At 35.7% G+C, this 20,324-nt stretch overlaps 1 protein-coding gene across 2 annotated transcripts in view; it reads right to left on the bottom strand.

The window, feature by feature from the left end:
* The window catches only part of FANCL (FA complementation group L), a 74,115-nt gene extending 54,698 nt beyond the window's left edge, over positions 1–19,417 (bottom strand). Inside the window, exons 1-5 of one of the 2 annotated variants that reach the window (XM_056124309.1) lie at positions 19,297–19,417; positions 10,883–10,941; positions 8,479–8,539; positions 4,043–4,099; positions 955–1,052 (exon numbers count right to left, since the gene is read on the bottom strand). In XM_056124309.1, coding sequence (XP_055980284.1) covers positions 955–1,052; positions 4,043–4,099; positions 8,479–8,539; positions 10,883–10,941; positions 19,297–19,389 — 368 coding nt within the window. In that variant the 5' untranslated portion in view covers positions 19,390–19,417. The remainder of the gene's footprint in view (positions 1–954; positions 1,053–4,042; positions 4,100–8,478; positions 8,540–10,882; positions 10,942–19,296) is intronic. The other variant, XM_056124318.1, reaches the window with a different exon arrangement.
* Positions 19,418–20,324: the final 907 nt, after the last annotated feature.

Below are 20,324 nucleotides of genomic sequence, written 5' to 3'. Positions count from 1 at the left end.
CCCAATATGCCAAATACCAGTAACAATGATAGGTCTCATTCTCCTAACCCTGAAAGAGCCTTGAATGTGGCACTTTTTCAAAAATCTCAGGGCTAGGACGAATGAGACGGTACTGGGGACTGCTCAAGGCAATCAACGAACAACAGGATGGTCATGATCCTTAAGTAGCACAGCAGTAGGGTGTCTGCCTTGCGTGGTTCGCCCCTCTTGGAGAGCCTGCCAAGCTACCAAGAGTATCTCGCCCGCACGGCAAAGTCTGGCAAGCTACCCGTGACGTACTTGATATGCCAAACATAGTGAAAACAAGTCTCACAATGGAGACGTTACTGGGCCCACTCGAGCAAATGGATGAACAACAGGGGGACAGTGCTACAGTGCTACAATATTGTAGTTTCCAAATTCTACTTAGTTATATACCTTGTAGTTCATTTTGGGGTTATAAAATATCTTTAATCCATAAGTACAGATACTATACATTAAAATATTGAAAATAGAAAATAAATTGCCATTAATTCCACTATATTAAATTTAAATATGTAAAACAAGGTATTTCTAAATACATTTTATATATTAACTTGTTTTGATTTGGGGGCTATACCCAGCTTTGCACAGAACTTACTCCTCACCTTTTGTTCAGGGACCATCACTCTTAGTGGTCCTCCAGGGACCATGTATGGTTGGTACCAGAGATCAAACCCAGATCAGCCATCTGCAAGTCAAGTACCTCATCTGCTGTACTATCTCACCAAAACTGAAATGTGTTTTAAAATTGACATACTTGGGCCAAAGTGGTGGTGTAGATATGCGGCAAGCTCAGGTTTGATACCCAGTACCACATTATCCCCTGAGAACCACTGAGAGTAACCACCAAGCACATTGCTGAGAGTGCTCTGGACTCCCGCGAGGTGGTCCAAAAGCCCAAAACAAAAAAGTAAATAAAATAAATAGACATACTTATCCCAACCCAAAACTCCTAGATCTTCAATAACACTTGAGTAGAACTGCGGAGGAGGTGGAATAGAGAGCTCTTGTTTGTTCTTTAAAGCAGCTTCCTGTTCAAAGGAAAGAAAATCTTGAATCAGTTGTTAAATGCTAGAAAATAAATTGTAACTGACTACAAAATAAAGTGCTCATTATTGTTACAGAAAATCCAGATGAATCATTCTTCTATTAATCAAAAAAGAGATGAATAAGCCAAAGGATGGCCCTGAAAATCATACAAAACTGGTATTATACTATGAAAAGAACTTAAGAGTTTCATATTTTCCTGGGACTAGTGTATCTATCAGAGTTTTTTTAAGTCTAAAAAAATAAAATAAAATCCTTGATCTCAAGGCATCTTTATCTTTCCACTCCTTTGGCTATAATGTTTGATAGAAATACAAAGTTTTAAAGAAAAGAATAAATTATAAGGGTTACACTGATCTACTTGTAAAATGCACCATTACCAAAAAATGAAAAAAAAATTGCCTTCACTATCACAATACATAGCTACTTACTAATTTCTTTGATGGACTTACATTCAGTAATACTACCTAACCAGGAAAGTACTGTTACTATCCTCTGGCTTAACCATGGAAGTAGAGCATATCATTCTTAGTGAAGTTAGGCAGAAGGAAAGGGATGGATACAGAATGATCTCTCTCACTGGTGTGACTTAAAGATATAGAGTAAGGTAGCAAAAAAGGACAAAATGAAACAGAAATGAAGAGTATGTCAACAGAACTGAGTTTGCAGATGAGTGTATGGGTAGGGAGACATTAAAGGTGTCCTTTGAAGATGGGGCTTGTGTTGGAATAATGTACACATGAAATCAAATTAACAGTCTTGTAAATCAGAGTACTTCAATAAAGACCGAAAAATATTAAAAAGGAAAATTAACACTTCAAAGATACAAACCTTGCCAAGTATATATATACCTCCCCTCTTACACACATATATGTGTGTGTGAATTTTTAAGGTCAAAAATTTTATACACATTATAAAATGTACATGTGGCCTAGAAGACAGAGTATGCTGCCTTTTTTAACAAAAAAAAAAATACCAAAACAAATAATTAGCAAAATAGCCAAAAAAATTAATTTGACTATTAGTTCAACTATATAATGCATATCATAATTGTACATATCTTAGATTTATTTTTTACCAAATTTATAATATACATATTATATAAGCAGTATATAAGTATATTATATAAGCAGTATAATACATAAGCAGTCAAAATACATCCTGTATTTTACATGTTAATAGTTACGTATTTCTTTAGAAATTTATATTTATTCAGTAATATTATCACTATCTTAACAATAAAACCAAATATTCTTAAGACAAATGCATTTTAACTCCCTTTTCTATTTTCATGCAAGTTACTTTTACTCTGAAATTTTTGTTTGTCTTGGGGCCACACCCTGAGGTATTCAGGGCTTACTCCTTGTTCTGTGCAATTGGCAAGCTTATGGGACAGCATGGGATGGTGGGAATCCAACCTGAGTCAGCTGCATGTAAGGAAAGCACTTTACCTACTGTACTATTACCCCAGACCTACTCTGAAATCTTAACAGATAAAAGAGAGAAAGCAGAAAAGCAAGCTATTCTTCACAGAAGACTTCATAGAAGTAGACAGATACAAAGTAGAAAGAATATGGGTTTTATCAACAGTGGTTTAAAATTCTGAATAATATTATCTCTATTTGAGACCTTGCTGCTCAAATGACTCAATTCTAAAACAGAAATAAAATGAAACATCTTATAGGATTCTGTTAAATACAAGATAATCTTAACTATTAAATATTTACTGAAATATTTACCACAATTCACACTGGGAGATTTATAAAATTTTAGAAGTAAAAAATACTGATTTCATTTGGACATCATTACTATTACGTTCATCAGTTTTAGTTTAGAAATCTTACTTGTAACACAACCCAATAGATAAAGTATATTTTTAGGCAAACTGTCTTAAAGGTATAACATCACCAACTTCTGTATGCAATTTTTTAAGGAAGCTAAAATCTCATTTGCAGTTAGAATTGCAATAACAAACATATTAAACAGATTTTTGAATTAAAAAGCAATCTCAGTATTAATTTTAGTCTAAAACATCTTAACGTTTCTTGAAATTAATTGAGTAAAAGAACTATGCTTATAACATAATAAAATTAACTTCAGTGAGAGGCAAGCTGGGGATATTGGTGGTGGGAAGTTGACACTGTTTATCTGAACCCATCTCACAGACACAAGTGTAAATCACAATGCCTAAGTTAAAAAAATATTTTAAGAATTTTTATCAATAACAAGAGTATAATAGAACACAGTACAATTTGATTTTGGTTTCATATTCTGTTTATGAAATATTAAAATGATTTTTAAAAGATGAAAGACACTTTTCAGTATGTTTCTCAGAGAATTTAAAACAATGATTCACTTCTTCACCAGACATTTTTAAGGTTATTATACATTGCCCTTTGATAAAATTGGTAATCTTTATCTTCTAGGGTTTAAAATTCAAAATTTAAACTTTAGAAGTTAATTTATTTTATTTATTTATTTATTTATTTATTTATTGCTTTTTGGGTCACACCCAGCAATGCACAGGAGTTCCTCCTGGCTCTGCGCTCAGGAATTAACCCTGGCGGTACTCGGGGGACCATATGGGATGCTGGGAACCGAACCCTGGTTGGCTGCATGCAAGACAAACACCCTACCCGCTGTGCTACTGCTCCAGCCCTAGAAGTTAATTTTTAAACTTTGTTCTGATACTAACATTTTACCAAAACCTTATTTAAAAATACTATTTCCAAAATATTTATGAAAATTAAAACAGAACTCAGGAATTGGGGAGATGGCTCACAGGCACGTGCCTTGCAATTCCAAGATCCTGATTTCAGTTCCAGCACCACATTCCCATCCCACCCCCTAAAAATAAAAAAATTTAAAGGACTGGGAGTTTAAAGTGTTAAACTCAAATCATATGTGTTCTTAAAAGAACTACATAAAAACAAACCAAAATTATAATAGAATATTATAGCAGTGCATGTCTTACCAAGACCATCTTCAACTCCATCATAAAGCTCAATAGATCAGGAGAGTGCTTCATTCTCTAAATCAAAACCACATTTCCAATTAACTTTTGTACAATGCATGCTGCATGGACTAAACAAATACAATAAAGGTTCATGTGAATGTGAATATTATAATCATTTTAGTTGTATATAAGCTGTATGTAATATATATTTATTAGCTATATCTTTAAGATCTAAAAATGAAAGAATCATCATCCCTCCTAATCCTATCAATTTCACTTAGAAAATCTAATTAAAGACCTCCAATTTATTTCGGTGAGGGCTACTAAACTGTGTGAGAATGTCACTTAACGCTTCACACATATCTTTAATCCATCAATATGGTTTACTGTCACTTTAACAAATTAATTAAACCATACCAATGTTGGCTGAAAAAGTGATATGAGAGGATTTGGTGCTCTCATACAAGTGATATGAGAGAAAAAGAAAGAACACTGTAAGATACTAAAAAAGGGGGGAAAAATACAATTAAAGAAATCTAGGCAGGGGGCAGAGAGAGGCAGGCAGGGAGCTTATCTTGCACATGGCTGATAGTGGTTGGATCCTAGAACCGCAAAGGTCCCTTCATACTTGTCAGGAGTGATGCCTGAACTCAGAGCCAAGAGTATGCCCGGAGTACCACTGGGTGTGGCCCGAAGTCAGGAAAAAAAAAAATTTGGTAAAGTCAATGAATTAATTTCTATTTCATAATATGATTCTATTGTTCTCCCTTAAGATTTATTTTTGTTCTTTCACAACTAAGTCATATTAATTCAAAAGAAAAAAGCCTTTAAATGGGAAAACAATTATAATTAAATGACAAAATACCTTCTAAAGTAAAAATATTTTATGGCTCCATTTCCTAGAGCTTCATTCATTTTGTTTGTTTTGGTTTTGGTCCATACCCATATACAGTGGTCAGGACTTATTTCTGGCCCTGCCCTCAGGTATCACTCCTTATGGGGCTTGCAGACCATACAGGGTGCAGAGGAACAAACCCAAGTTGGCAACATGCAAAACAAACATCCCACCTGCTGAAGCCCCAAGACCTTCATGAAGAGAAGAGAAGAGAAGAGAAGAGAAGAGAAGAGAAGAGAAGAGAAGAGAAGAGAAGAGAAGAGAAGAGAAGAGAAGAGAAGAGAAGAGAAGATTTAGAGCAGAATTATAGTTTAATTTAAATAAAGGTAAAGGTAAAGGCCCTCCCGTTGATCGTCGATTTGCTCGAGCGGGCCCAGTAACGTCTCCATTGGAGACTTTGTTGTTACTGTGTCTGGCATATCGAATACTCTCGGTAGCTTGACGGGCTCTCCGAGAGGGGCGGAGGAATCGAACTCGGGTCGGCCATGTTGGCTGCTTGTAAGGCGAACGCCCTACCGCTGTGCTATCACTCCAGCCAGTGTTTAATTTAAATACGCAAGTTTAAATTTTTCTTTGATAAAATCTGAAGCATTTCTCTGCTTGAAATAGTTTTAAAGTTCTGAAGCATTTCTCTGCAGGATAGGTTTTGCTACTTTATTGTGATACACTGCCCTAATACCACATTGTTATGAACAGATATGTGAATTTGTTTGCTCCTTTTATATAAATGAGAATCTTAATGTGGCATAAAATATATCACTACATTATAATACAACTTTAGTTGGGATATGAATACAGAACAAATAGTTCATTCTCCCCTCTATTTCATATGCTCTCAAACTTATTTGACCTACCACCTACTTTTTAGAAAAAAAATAAATCACTCAGCACCCCACTGAAAATATACCTTCTTTGAGTAAACAGAAAAGGCCCCAATTTGTACCTGTTGCTTCTACCAATCCACCTGGATCTTTCTAGCACCCTGACTCGTGAAACACTATTATACACATTCCCCTCTTATTTTACAAAACAAGTAATAAATTATACTCAAAGTCTACAAACTACAGCTAAATTCAACCCAATATCTGCTTTAAAATAAAGTTGAATTGAAATATGCCACCATCCACATTTACTCTTGTCACAAGTTACTTTGGTGCTCACAAGGGCAGTATAGATAAAGTAGTTAGGATTAAGATTTTCAGAAAGACCTTCAAAGTTTAAAAAGTTTGTTACCTGTCCCTAACAGAAAAAAATACTAAAACCCTAATTCATTGTTTACTAAAATTAAAAATGATTTAAGGAAAGAACAATATTGTAGGATAACAAAGGGTTTGTCCTTTCAGCCTTGCCGCAGGGAACTTGTTTACCTTAAAGCAATGTCCTTTCTGTATGGACACAGGAAGACAGTTAATATTATGCTTTGTAACTGGGGAGTTGACTGACTCCAATAATATTTACTCCTGGGCATCTGCTCTCGACTCAGTTGCCCGTAGTTCCTAGCACCCCAAAAGCAGGGTCCCAACAAGGGACTGAATGGGCGCAGGGCAAGCTGTGAGCCACCCTGGCATCGAAATGGGCCAGGCCAAAGCACCACAATACTCAACTATAAGTTGAGAGCATGATCGTAGACAAACGCTGTCATGATCCAAAAGTAACGACAAGACTAGGACCCTGCTGGGGTTAGGAAGACTAACCTGGCCTGAGAACTGTGATAAGACATCCTCAGGAAGAATCAAACTAAGTTGATATATCTCTAACTGGGCTCATACAGAATGACATTGCTAGAAATATCAGAAGTAGATTTACTACAACTATTTAAGTGGATTACTAGCTGAGCAAAGAAGAAAGTGACACACCCTGAATGGGATCCCGCCCTTAAATGGATCTCCAAGTAATCCAGAGTAATCTCTTTAGATTAGATTTTATCCTTGAGTTTATCTCCTGGAGGAATGGTTTTACCTCTCTTTGTTGATTCATTAATGTTCAACCCACCTTTGTGCATCACCCTATGTGACTGTTATATAAACTAAGACTGTAAGAGCGACAAGAAGCAGATTCAGAATCCAGAGGCCAGAGTCAAAATCCAGGGGCAGAGTCAGAATCCACAGGGAGAGAGTCAGAATCCAGAGCGAAGGGCTCCAGAGAAAGAAGCAGAAGAGCTCTAGAGAGAGAGATCGAAGAGACCAGAGGAGAGACTATAGAGACAGAGTCAGAAATAGAGAGACAGACAGAAGAGAACACAACAGCATGCACAGAAACAAAGCACAAAAGAGGAGCCATCCCAATCTGGTCCATACACAGCAGCTCGAGAGCACCAAACGTGGAGAGAGAGCTGCCCCAAGAGCCCAACAACAACAACACATCATCTTCACATCCCTCCCCCGCATGCATAAGATATAGTTTTTACACAATATATTCACCTGGACTTTGGAATAAAACAAAAGCAAAAACCAAAATGGTCTGACATAACTAATTAGAGAATAAGGAAGAGATGGATAAGTAATTGGGAATTTTTTCTAGGAAACCTCTTGATAAACTGGTGAAGAAAAAGTTTTAGATCTTATAATTAAACTCAGTCTTTAATGACACATTTTTCAGTTTATTTAAATATTACAATATATTCATCTCCTAAAACTTAGTATATAATAATTAGTAGTTGCAGGAAGAGGTAGAAGGCAGTGGGCAGAAAATAGAGTAGAAATTTAGTTATCCTTTTAAAAACTGCAAATAGTTATACTGTCAGCTCCTATAATTTCTTTGTGGTTCAGTAAAGAGTTATGTGAGAATGTCCATCATATCAATTATATACGACAACTTGATCTTAAAACAGGGAAAATAAAAATGAGATAAAAACACTCAAAAAAGTATCAAAAGCAATGCAATTCTACTTACAGTCTTTCTTCTCTAAAAGTGATTTCATTATTTTTAGGAACAGTGACTTCAAAAAATTTTCTCTAATCCTTAAAAAATATTTTTAGTAGAAGAGCCTAAATACTAATAACAACTAAATTGGAGTGGGGATGAGGGTGAATAAAATGAAAAAAGGTAGTCAAAAGGGATAAACTTCCAGTTGTAAAATTACAAAAAAAAATACCTTTTATCTACTCTCATGTACACATATGGGATCCCAAATCATTTTCACCACCCACCTTTTGCTGTACTAAAGATTTACAATCCATTTTTCCAAAACTGCCCTGCAATTCCTAAATGGGCCCTGGATTTTTTCCAACCTCCAACTTTTCAGTCTCGACACAAACATCACTCAAAAAAGTGATAGATAGGGGTAAAGGTGAATGTATTTGAAGACACTAAAGTCACTAGCATAGAAATAAGCTTAAACATAAATGCTGCCTAGATATCTACAGAGGATTCTTAATTAGAAAATATTTTATGAAAAGTATGAATTCCTAAGGTGTCTAAGAGACAGAAATGAAACCCACAAAATTCAGCAACTGGTAAACCACTTTATTGCAATATTCTGCCAAACAAATTTTTTGAAACAGTGAAATTAATGATTTTTTATCCTAGGCTTTATACATAAATCCTTTAAAAGACTTGCCTGTTGTATTATTTGATGGTATCCACTAAGTATTGTTCTCAGCTGCCAACTGCATAGTAATCTGAAATTTTAATGGAACAAAACTCATTGTCAGAATGAAAAGAAAAAAGAAATATTTGTATGCTAACATCAACAAGTACATAGAAAAGAATGGCATAAAAATAATTCTTATAAATCAATAATTTTTTTACCACTGATACTTTTGAAAATCTTGTCTTCTAGCTGTTGGTACAGATTTTATTTCAAAATAGAAATAACAGCAATCAGTAAAAGACATAATAGTTGTTCACCTTTCTTACTGTAACAGAGTCAAAGCAACATTTACTAGTAAAATAGAATTTATTCCAAGATAGGCTAAATAAAAACTATTTGTTTCCCTCACCAAGGATAAATAAATTAAAATAGGGATGTTAGGAACACTTTAGCATATGCAAGTGGCAATGAGGTTTGAACTCGTTACCTTGTGCTTGCTGGAAAGCACTTTGTCACAGAGTCATTTTCCAGATTCCCAAAATAATAATTTTTTTCATAACATATCAGATATGTATTGAAAAAGAAATGCGTATGTATCATTGTCACTGTCCTCCCATTGTTCATCGATTTGCTTGAGCAGGCCCAGTAACATTGTTAGACTTGTTACTGTGTTTGCCATATTGAATACGCCACGGGTAGCTTGCCAGGCTTTGCCATGCGAGCGAGATACTCTTGGTAGCTTGCCGGGCTCTCCGAGAGGGGCGGAGGAATCGAACTCCAGGTAGGCCGTGTTGGCTGCATGCAAGGCAAATGCCCTACCCACTGTGCTTTCGCTCCAGCACATGTGTATATATATATATATATATATATATATATATATATATATATATATTCTTAAAATTCTGGATTAATATAAACTAAAAGTATACCTATTTTTAACTAAATTCATTTGTGTCCATCTACTGGCTTACCTCAATTTTGCTCTTTACTGCCTGCTAAGTAACCCTTCTAGAAACTGCTTTTACTGGCTTAGACGTATAATAAAGCATCTGAGTTTTCCAGCTAAAGCCTTTTCAAACTACCACAACTCCCTCCAATCTGAGTGTTTTATTCCCATCTCTTTCTTCTCTTAGTAACAGAGAAGTTAATATAATTTTCCATGAGAAACTCCATCTCAAAGATGCTTTCCATTCCTGCCATCAACTTGGTGGTATAAATTACTATCCCTATACCGTGCTATTCTTACTTCTGCTTCCTTTTCCTACAATATAGAAACTTGTTCAAGGAAATTTCATCTTAAAAATTACAACTCTCCTTTACTAGACACTCTTATGTAGCTTCTCCTTTTCTTCATGCTAATCCATACTGTTTACATTTCCTTTCTACCCACTCACCAATTCCAAAACCAAACACAACCAGGCTTCTAGCTTCTGGCCAAATTCTATTCATATCTAACCTGATTCCTTTACCACATGAAATTGTAACTATTCCCTCTTTAAGCCTTTTTCATTTGGTTTTAACGGCACTCTTGTCCCAATTTTCCTCTATAGTCTCTGGTCAACCCTTACTCATTTTCCAAGTTTCTCTTTATTAACCAGTCCTTTAATTGTTGAAATGCCTCCAAGTTTCTGTCTCTGGTTTTCTTTTTTCACTCCACACCTGCAGGCACTAGCAAATCTCCCTTAATCCCAGCTCTCATGCCTACCATGACTTCCAAATACAGCTACTTTCTGTCTCATACTCAAGCTCCACACCAACTAAAATCTCCTCTTGAGCTTTCATATCTTATGTCTAAAGGAAATTTCTCTTCTACTTCTCCATCCATGATCTATAACCTTATATCTAGCTTAATGATCTGACCCAGGAAACTGGAAAACACAGTCACCTTTCCCTCCTATTTTCTACTTCCAGTAAACCATGAAATCCTGTCAAACACACTCTTAAGTAACTCTATAAACTGTTCCTTCATTCTACATAAAAGATATTTAGGAACAGATTGAGATACTGTCTCAATTTCCAGTCTCATTTTATAGAATTTCTAGGCAGGTTGTCTCTGTCAGTAGGTTATGTTGTTACTATTTCAACAAACTAAATATACACATAATTAATATGTCAAAAACTAGGAATAAAATTTTCTAATTCTGTTGCACTTTTGTTTATGCATCGGCTTAGTACTTCATAGTTAAGTATACACAATTATTATTTATTTCTTCAAATAAAAAATCACTAGAGAAAAAAACAATGTGTTGCATTTGAACAGCACCTCAGCATCAGGGAAAGTAATTTACAAAATGGTTGGGAAAACTGGAAAATGTTTCTGGTTGATTGACCAATAAACATATTAAGTGAAAACAAATTGAATAAATCTTTTATACCAAATGTACTTATTGTACCCTTAAAGATGCAAATATACAACAAAATATCACATCACCTTGCATTTTTCAGTTGTAAATCTCCAGGCAACAATATTTTAATGTGGAAATCTCTTCCCTGTAGAACACATTAAAAAAGATTCATTTATCTTCTCATCTTTCACCTAAAGCAAAAAGTGGAAACAGAACCACACAGAAACCGCTAGATACAAACCAAAAAGTCAGCAACACTAGGAGCTGGAGATCCAAACCAAAACATCCCAGCTTAAAAATGTGTCTGCTAAGGAGGCCAGCTGGGATTTGGAAGGCTGGGGTATGAGAGAACCTGAGGACACTGGTGGAGGGAAGCTGACACTGGTGATGGGGCTGGTGCTGAGAAACAATATGCCCAAAACTCAACTATAAATAACTTTGCAAATTAGACTGTCTTAATAAAACAAAATTAAAAGTTCAGTTAAGAAAAGAGAGAAAGGGCCAGAGAAATAGTATAGCAGATAGGGCGTTTGCCTTGCACACAGCTGACCGGGATTTGATCCCCAGCATCTCAAATGGTCCCCCAAGCACCGCCAGGAGTAATTCCTGAGTGTAGAACCAGGAGTAATTGCTGAGCATCGCTGGGTGTGTCATAAAAAGAAAAGGAAAAAAAAAAGAATAAGAAAGAAAAACAACAAAAAAGGAGAGAAAAAGCCAAACAGAAAAATTAACCTTAAATAAATAAATGAAGTTAAAAACAAGATTTAGATATATTGGTCCATAAACACAAGAATTTGTTTCCTGAATTTCGGTCACAAAATAAAGTTCACACACAAAAAAATTTTAAGGCAGTATTTTCTAAAAGGCATCAATTCTTTATGCTTGTTAAAACATAAGCAAGAGAACATTGAATTTAAAGTAATAAGGTTAAAAACTAAAAAAAAAATTGTTGGAAAACAAAAAATAAGATACATTGTTACTTTTAAAGACAGTTATTCACATAAATAAAAATATTACTAAAAACTGTTACTGTAGACAAAAATTCAGAATGTTTCTTAGGAAAATATTTATGAAAAAGGAAATTCCTTAAAAAGTTTTATCCGGGCTGGAGAGATAGCACAGCAGGTAGGGTGTTGCCTTGCACGCAGCTGGCCTGGGTTCAATTCCCAGCATCCCATATGGTCCCGAGCACCGCCAGGAGTAACTCCTGAGTGCAGAGTCAGGAGTAACTCCTGTGCATGGCCAGGTGTGACCCAAAAAGAAAAAAAAAAGTTTTATCAATTTGGAAGAATCACAATAATGTATAAAGAGTTCATATTTTTAATTTTAATAAAATAAAAATACCTTTGATTATATAATGTAAGTATGCAGGTATTTCCTTGAATAAAATATACTTAATTGTCCCAAACTGACTTACTAAAACAAAATTATTTCTTTTAATTTAAATACTGACTATCTCTATGGTTGAATGTATACACCAGTTTTGCTCAAGTCTAAGGGAAGGAAAATCTGTTCTCTGAAAAATATGCTCGGCATTACTTTCTTGACAAAGTAAAATGGGTAAGCAGCTTAAACTTTGTACCTTAAATAGAATAATACACATAAAATCTGAGCAAAGGTAAGCAGAAAAGACAAACAGAAATATAATCTTTTACTCCAACAGTACAAAATGAAAAAGAGTAATAAAATTCTTGAAAAACAATTACAAAGAGAATTTTAGCACAGTCTCCCTCAAAGCAGTTTCAAAAATAGAGGAACACAATTAAATGTACCCCATAACCTTTACTTTCATGGTAATATTACAGTTCTGACTTTCATTACATTTAAATGTCCTTTAAAAAAATGAAACAAAATGTACCACTGACCTTTTGAAAAGGTCAAGTAACAATAATTCACTATTTCATTAAAGCACTAAAAGGTATTATGTAGTAACTTTAACCTAACTCTATAGACATCTCACACATGGATGTAAGAACAATCTGGAATTCAAAATTTACATGAAAAATAGCAAAACTACTCTACTGATCTGTTATCTGAAAGAATAAAATTCGAAATACCCTTATTTGCAAAATCCACCCAACCGAAAAGGTCAAATGCCATGTTACATGCCAAAATACTTTTCTGATTTGAGAAAATGCCCAAAATTAGTTCACTTTAGTTAAAGCATGTTTTTAAAAAATTAATTGCTCTCAAGAAACCTATTTTCTGGTTGCAAGGCATAAAATTATAGACAGTTGCCTAAATCTGAATCTCTGTATTTTCTGTAAATAAAAGGTACGTAGATTAGCAGTACTATCAAAGTCACAAAAATCCTATGACTTCAGCAAAAGCAAAAGACAAGAAACACTATATATTTGAAATTACCTGTTGAGAATATATAAATAAATTACTTCCCAGTATAGCACACAACAGAGCTCCCCTAACAAGTCCTTTACTAGTAGAAGACAGTTTTTATGAACTAGGAATTTTACAAACTACTCCAAGGTATCAAACTGTTCATAAAATATACTGTTCCTCATCTAGGCCAAACTCTGAGACAAAAAAAAAATCAAAAAACAATAGAAAACATTCATGTGATAATAACCCCTTGAATACACTATATAAAATAAATTACAATACTGAATTTTAAGTATTACAAATGAGCATTTACACGATTCTAAAATTTAAAACTATTCAAAAAAAAGTTTAAGTGCTATTAAAATTAAAGAATGAAAAAATAGAAGTACCAGGAAGAACAGAATAAAATTTCATGAGGGAGAGAAAGCAAAAAAATTAGCAAATGAGAATATTTAAAAAAAAATAGATTATCAGACAACAGTATCTGTAGCAGCAAATTGGCAAGGAAAACCCAAAACCTAAATAATCGGATACTTTGAATATAAAAATATAAAGGCAAAAGATATATTTTTAAAATTATAATCCAAGTATACTTTATGGAATGTCATACTAAAAAGGAGATTGATCATTATGAGAAAAGTGACTCATAACCCATTCTAAGATATATATCTTACTATACAGATTTTAAAAATAAAGGCAGTTTAACACATTTATTAAATGGGGAAACAACCAGAATTTACCGTAACACATTTCTTTTAAATGGGAAAAAAAAATAAAATAAAACTATGATTCCAAACGTCTACCACACACTGCAAGACACTGACCCCTGAAGAAAGGGAACATGTTAGGAAATCTTATGACTGTCAAGACTTTCTACTTAGAGAGCTTTTTGTTTATTTTTTAATTGTTTTGGAGTCTCACTGGGATGCTCAGCATTTACCCCTGGCTCTGTGCTCAGGAATCATTCCTGGCAGGGCCATATGGGATGCTGGAGATCAAACTCCAGTAGGCCCGGTCCAAGGTAAGAGACCTACTGCTGTACAGAATTTTCAGGATATAGACTAGGATAGAGAACCATAAAGAGCATGATTAGAGAAGAAAGATGAGTCAGGGAAAGAAAAGCATGATAGTTCACAAGAACAAAAATGAAAGAATACACAGAGAAGAGAAAAACCATGCAATGTAAACTTTACAACAAACTAAACTTTAGAGGCTTCATGAGTGAAAAATCTTCAGCTGAGTAAGTACTGATTGCTTCATTGCTATAAAAAAGCTACCCAAAAGTAGAAAAGCATAAGATGGAGTGTGCAAAATAAGCTTGGAATTCATACAAGGTGGTAATCAAGTTCCAACAGAGCAGAAAACCTTAAATAATAAGAGATATCAAATATTATCAAATAGTGTTGCCTCAGTGATCAGGCCAAATTAAGCTAAGAATTGTTTAGGTTCTGATGAGCAAAATATATAAAAGCTATAAAGATCAGAAATTTTAACCAGTAATTTAGCTGCAGCTCAGAAAGCATTTTAATAACATTTAAGAGAATGAAAAGTATTATATAATAGAATGCAAAATGTATGGCATTCAAATAAAATATACTAGGTACACAAAGAAGCATGAAAAACTCAAAATGAAGGGAAAAATCAACTAAAGCAAATACAAAAACACACACACGGTCACACATGGTCCTCCCATTGTTCATCGATTTGTTCGAGCGGGCCCAGTAACGTCTCCATCATGAGACTTGTTGTTACTGTGTTTGGCATATTCAGTACGTCACGGGTAGCTTGCCAGGCTCTGCCATGCGGGCGAGATACTCTTGGTAGCTTCCCAGGCTCTCCGAGAGGGGCAGAGGAATTGAACTCAGGTCGGCCATGTTGGCTGCGTGCAAGGCAAATGCCCTACCACTGTGCTATCACTCTAGCCCAATACAAAAACAACAGATAAAAAAAAATTGGTAAAAATACACTTTTATATAGGTCTACTCAGATTTTCCCTTAAATTTTTAATTGTCTTCTCCTCTGATTAAATTGTAGGCTTGTAGGATATATCTATTTCATGTTAATTTTTTAATGTATGATCACATAATAAATCATGCTATTAACTTTTAATTTATACACTTGTGAAAATATATATTTTGAAAAAAGTCAGCTTAAAAAAGTTTAAAATTATAACTATATTATATATGTTCAAGAAAATAGAGGAAGGCATGAATATACTGAATAGACACAGACAATTTACAAACAAAGATTCAAACTGAGGAAATTAAGAATGTTTGATAAAGCTAAACTAGATGGTTTTAAACCAGACTGTTTTGCTACTGAGAGTATCCTGCCCGCACGGCAAAGCCTGGCAAGATCACCGTTACGTATTTGATATGCCAAAAACAGTAATAACAAGTCTCACAATTTGTTGTGAGATGTTACTGGTGCCCACTAGAGTGAATCGATGAATAATGGAAGGGCAGTACAGTACAGTACCCAAAGAAAAAGTAGAATTAGAGGGGGGCGGAGTGGTGGATAAGTATTAGTGAATTGTGGAACAACTTAAAATGGTCTGTCATTTTGGAGTTCCCAGTACAGTGATGAGAAAGGAAAAACAACAACAACAACAAAATCTTTTGAAGAAAACAATGGCAAAAGTTTGTTTTGTTTTTTCCAAATTAAAGGAAAAAATCCAAAGAGCTCCCCAAAATCTATTTAGGAACATGATCCAAGACACAACATAACAAAACTGACAGAAATCCATGATTTTAAAAAAGGAATTCCATTCAGGAGAGAGCATACTGGTTAGAGCACAAGCAGGTGACCCAGGTTCAATTCTCTTGCACTCCAGGGTCCAACCAGCATCATATCCTTGAGCAGCGAACCCAAGAGAACTGCCAATCAAAAATATCCCTGAATCTTCAGAGAACAGCTAAGGAAGACTACTTCCACATGGAAAAGAATCTTAAAAAGCAAAGAATAGAATCACACTACTTAGAGAAGAACAAAGATAAAGAGATTTCACACAGAAAATAATAATGTAAGACAATGCAACAACATCTTCATAAAGTACTAAAAGGAAAAAAAATGAATCTAGAATTTTTAATACTTACCTAGCAGGGGAGATACCATAATCACAAAATCAATCTAGAATTTTATACCTAATGAATCTTTCAAGTAGCTAGGCAATTATTCAGACAAACTAAAAGAATTCATCAGTAGCAAACCCACACTACAGTACTTAATAAAGGAAGAACTTCAGGAAAGTAAATGAGAAAATAAATCTGTAAGTTCAAGAAGGAGTAACAGAAACAATGAATATAAAGGTATATATAAAGGTCCTTTTCTAACTTAAACTCTTTGAAGGATAACTGTGAAAAGGATCTGTACAAGACAATATTGGATTATAAATTGAGTCTACAGATACACCACCCTATATCCTGATTTCGTCCTAAATTATAACTGGAAAAATAAAATACATGCATGTAAGTCCTTACCTAGATAAGCAGTTGAATAAATTGGGAATGTAAATTTATTGCCTATACAGAATAATCCCAGATAAATTATAGATATTCGTCTTAAATTAAAATATGCATAACTCATCTCTCCATAAACCACTAGCTCTTCACTGTGATTTCTTTCTAAGCAGTAAAGTATGGAGGGGCAGTCAGAAACTTTCCAGAGAAACTTGACAAACACTAACCAACTGATCAAATCAACATAAGTCTCAACAAACCAAATAATGACATGTACCTTTATAAGATACAGTGAAATTGTATTTAAACTGGGATGTTCCTTTCAAAAACCTATGCCAGTCTAATTAAGAGAAAGACTGACAGTTTCCAGGAGAGTAGTTATCTATAATATACTGGGATTAGTATTCCTCAATAGAGGGCCATTTCACAATCATCACCAAATCAAGGTAATCAAAATAAGGAAAGTCAGAGAAATTATCAGTGACAAGAGAAGTCTGAAGGAACATGATAATGCAGTAGAGATCTTGGGGTTAGATCGTGAAACTGAAAAAAGTCATTACATTAAAATGAAGGAAATGTGAATAAAGTATGAACTTGAACTTGTAATGTACTAATAAAAGCTCATTAACTAGTGAATATACCAAACTAATATAGTAATAGGAAAAACCCAAGTTTTTGAGGGAAAGGTGTAATATATGTGAACTCTGTACTACCTCTATCCATTGTACTATTGCTCCAGCCCCCAACCCTAAAACTTTTACAATGTTAAAACCTTATGTACCTAATAAAAGAACTCCAACCTCTATAAAGTTAAAAGTAATTGCAATTAAAAGTATAAGTTGCAACATCAGTATTTATAGTTTGACATTCCAATATCCCTTTTCAATAACAAAGTAGAGAATCAGTGAGGATGCAAAAAACCTCAGTAGTATTACAAATCCACAGAGCTATTGACATTTTAAATGAACCCTTCAGACAATAGCAACATACCCTTTCGAATAATATGCAAACCACCTGCTAAAACAGACCATAGTCTAGGTCTTTTACAAAACAGAATTCATATGAACAATTTATACAAATCATACAAATTTTGTAAATAAAACTATAAATCAGTATCAAGAAGATAATGGGAAAAAATCTCAATTAGAAACAAATATTGTTCTTTAATTAGCAAATGGGACAAAGAAAAAAATCATTATTTAAACTGAAAAACATAGAACAGGAATCAAGGCACTTGCCTTGCACATGCCTGACTCCAGTTTTAATCCCTAGCACCACATATGGTATCCGACGCACTGCCAGAGCTCGCTGTTGAGCAGAGCCAGGAATTGCCCGTGAGAATTGCCAGATATGGCCCAAACCTACCCCACAAAAAAATTACAAATGTATTCTACTATAATCTGAGTGATCAAAAAGCAATGTTTAAAGGAAATGTTATTGCATTTAATATCTGTATAATAAAAGAAAGGTCTCATTATCAGTGACCTACAGTTCTACCTAAACTTCAAGAAACAACATCAGAAGTCACTGAAGCAGAAACAAACAGAAATATATAGAAAAATAAAATCAATAAAACCAAAAATGTGAACTTTAAAGAGATCAATATGTTTTATATTAATTTCTATACAACTGCACTGGGAAAGAGAATATTTAAAAAAAATACCAATAACAAGAATGAAGCATGATGTTGAGTGTAAATGTTAGGGAGCAAGTTTATTCTTAAAAGTCTAACCGATCCAAGAAGCATATGCTACCCTACTGTAAATGTGGAGTGGGAAATTCCAGGAGTGGAAATCTGGCAGCCTGTGTTTCAAGGAGTATTTTGTGATCACCTTGATGTACTCAACTACTAAACCAAAATAATGCTTTAGTTTCTCATGATGGGGAGGTATGAGGAAGGGCAAACTCGGCATTGCTCAGGAGTCAGTTATTTCTGGCTCTGTGCTCAGAAATTTCCCCTGGCTGGTACAGAATACTGACAGGGTGTCAGCTATGGCCAGTGCAAGGCACCCTGTACTATCTCACCAGTCCCAGTTTTAGCATGTTTTTATGTCTTTCTTCAAAGAGCGGAGGACTGAGACACTGTACTAAGAAAGTGCTTTGTAAATTTTAAAACCCAGCACATGCAACCACCAATCAGCTTCTTAAAGAGTCCGCTTAGCAGAGGCCAAAGTAATGAACTCTTGTTCGAGAGTTGCACGAAAAGTACACGACGTGCACAGGTACACGCACGACTTGCAGACAGACAACAGGTGGGTTTCCTCCAAAACGTTGATAACTACAGGAAACATACTGTAAACTGGCACGGTCTCCACCCACCAATGGTCATCCACCTTCAGAGACCCAAGAAGAGCGAGGAGAGTTGGAGGGAAAAAAAATCAGCAAGGAGCAGGGCCGCAGGGGCGTGGCCTCGGCCACGCCGCGCCCGGCCCCGCCCACACCGCGCCCGGCCCCGCCCCACGCACGCGTATTCGGACGCGCCGACTGTGAAAGAAGCTTTCCCGCCAAGGTGCGGAAGGGGCCGCGACCGCTCGGACTCCGGAAACGCCGCTTTCCTCAAAATTCTAATCTCTGAGGTGTCCTTACGCTCTTTTCTTTACCAAGCCCACAGGTCGGGGGCCCCAGATCCTCTTAGACTTACGGGGTAGGAACTGAGCCGCTGCAGGGAGACTCTGCTAGCGAAAGGGCAACAAGTGGTTGGGTACCTGAGCCGAAATGAATCCCTCATACACGGTTCTGGCCCGGTTCTGGGGCAGAAGGAGCGGGAACTGGCGCAACAGGTTCGCTTCCGCCTCCATAGCGCGCGGTCCGAGGAGCCGCGGAGAAGCGGACGGCCAGCCTGGCCGTGCACATGCGCAGTTCCACCCATCCCCGCCTCCCCCAACCCCGGACACCTAGAGGCGGTCCCGCAGGAGTTGGCGGGAAAAGGCCTGATGTATTCTGCAGGCACAGCTCCGTGTCTAGTGCCCGCCTGTTTGCAAGGTGTAGAGGTGAGGAGACTAATTTTACTTGACAGTAAATTACTTTTCGAATAACTAGACTTTCATCCAAGTTAAAATCTTAGGGGTGGGAGTAGGGGCGGCCGGAAGAAACAAGGACAGAGATAGAGACCTGGAAAGACCAAAAGAACACTAAACCTTTAGGGATTCCAGACTAACTAGCCCTGCCTTAAAATCTGCAGTACCCTGTTCTACTTTACAGCCCTGACCACAGTTTGAAATGTCCTTGGACCCCTGTTAACACCTCTTCAAAGTGACCTTTGTGGATTTAGGAACTAATAAAAACTTTGCTCAAGTACCAATTTAATTCCCTTGTACAGATGTTATCTTTGTCAAATGTTCTCAACTTCATCAGTCATCTTCACCATTTTTACCACCCGCTTCCCCATCACTGATACACTGAAGCATATAATTAATAGCCAACAGCAGTTTGCTTTTTATGTCTGGTTCCTCATAACTAATTTGTTTAGACAGCTATTTTTCAGAAGACGTATTGTTAGATATCTTAGTATTTAAGGAAAAGCTATCTAAGTTACTATTGATGACAGCTTGGTATGTAAGTGATCGTTTTTTATTGATGAAATTTAAGAAACCCAATGTCCGGGTAACAAAGTGAGATGTTATATAAGGACATTTAATTCAGTGATTCAACCACTATCCTATAGTATGCATTGAGTGATGTACACTCGCTACTTTATCTGCCCACATGAAATGTGCAGGATTCACTGTTTATT

This window comes from Sorex fumeus, unplaced genomic scaffold (genome assembly GCF_029834395.1).
Source record: "Sorex fumeus unplaced genomic scaffold, SorFum_2.1 ptg000006l, whole genome shotgun sequence".
NCBI classification, from domain to species: Eukaryota; Metazoa; Chordata; class Mammalia; order Eulipotyphla; family Soricidae; genus Sorex; species Sorex fumeus.
Note: the sequence above shows the minus strand (reverse complement) of the source record. Positions and strands in the feature narration are given on the sequence as shown.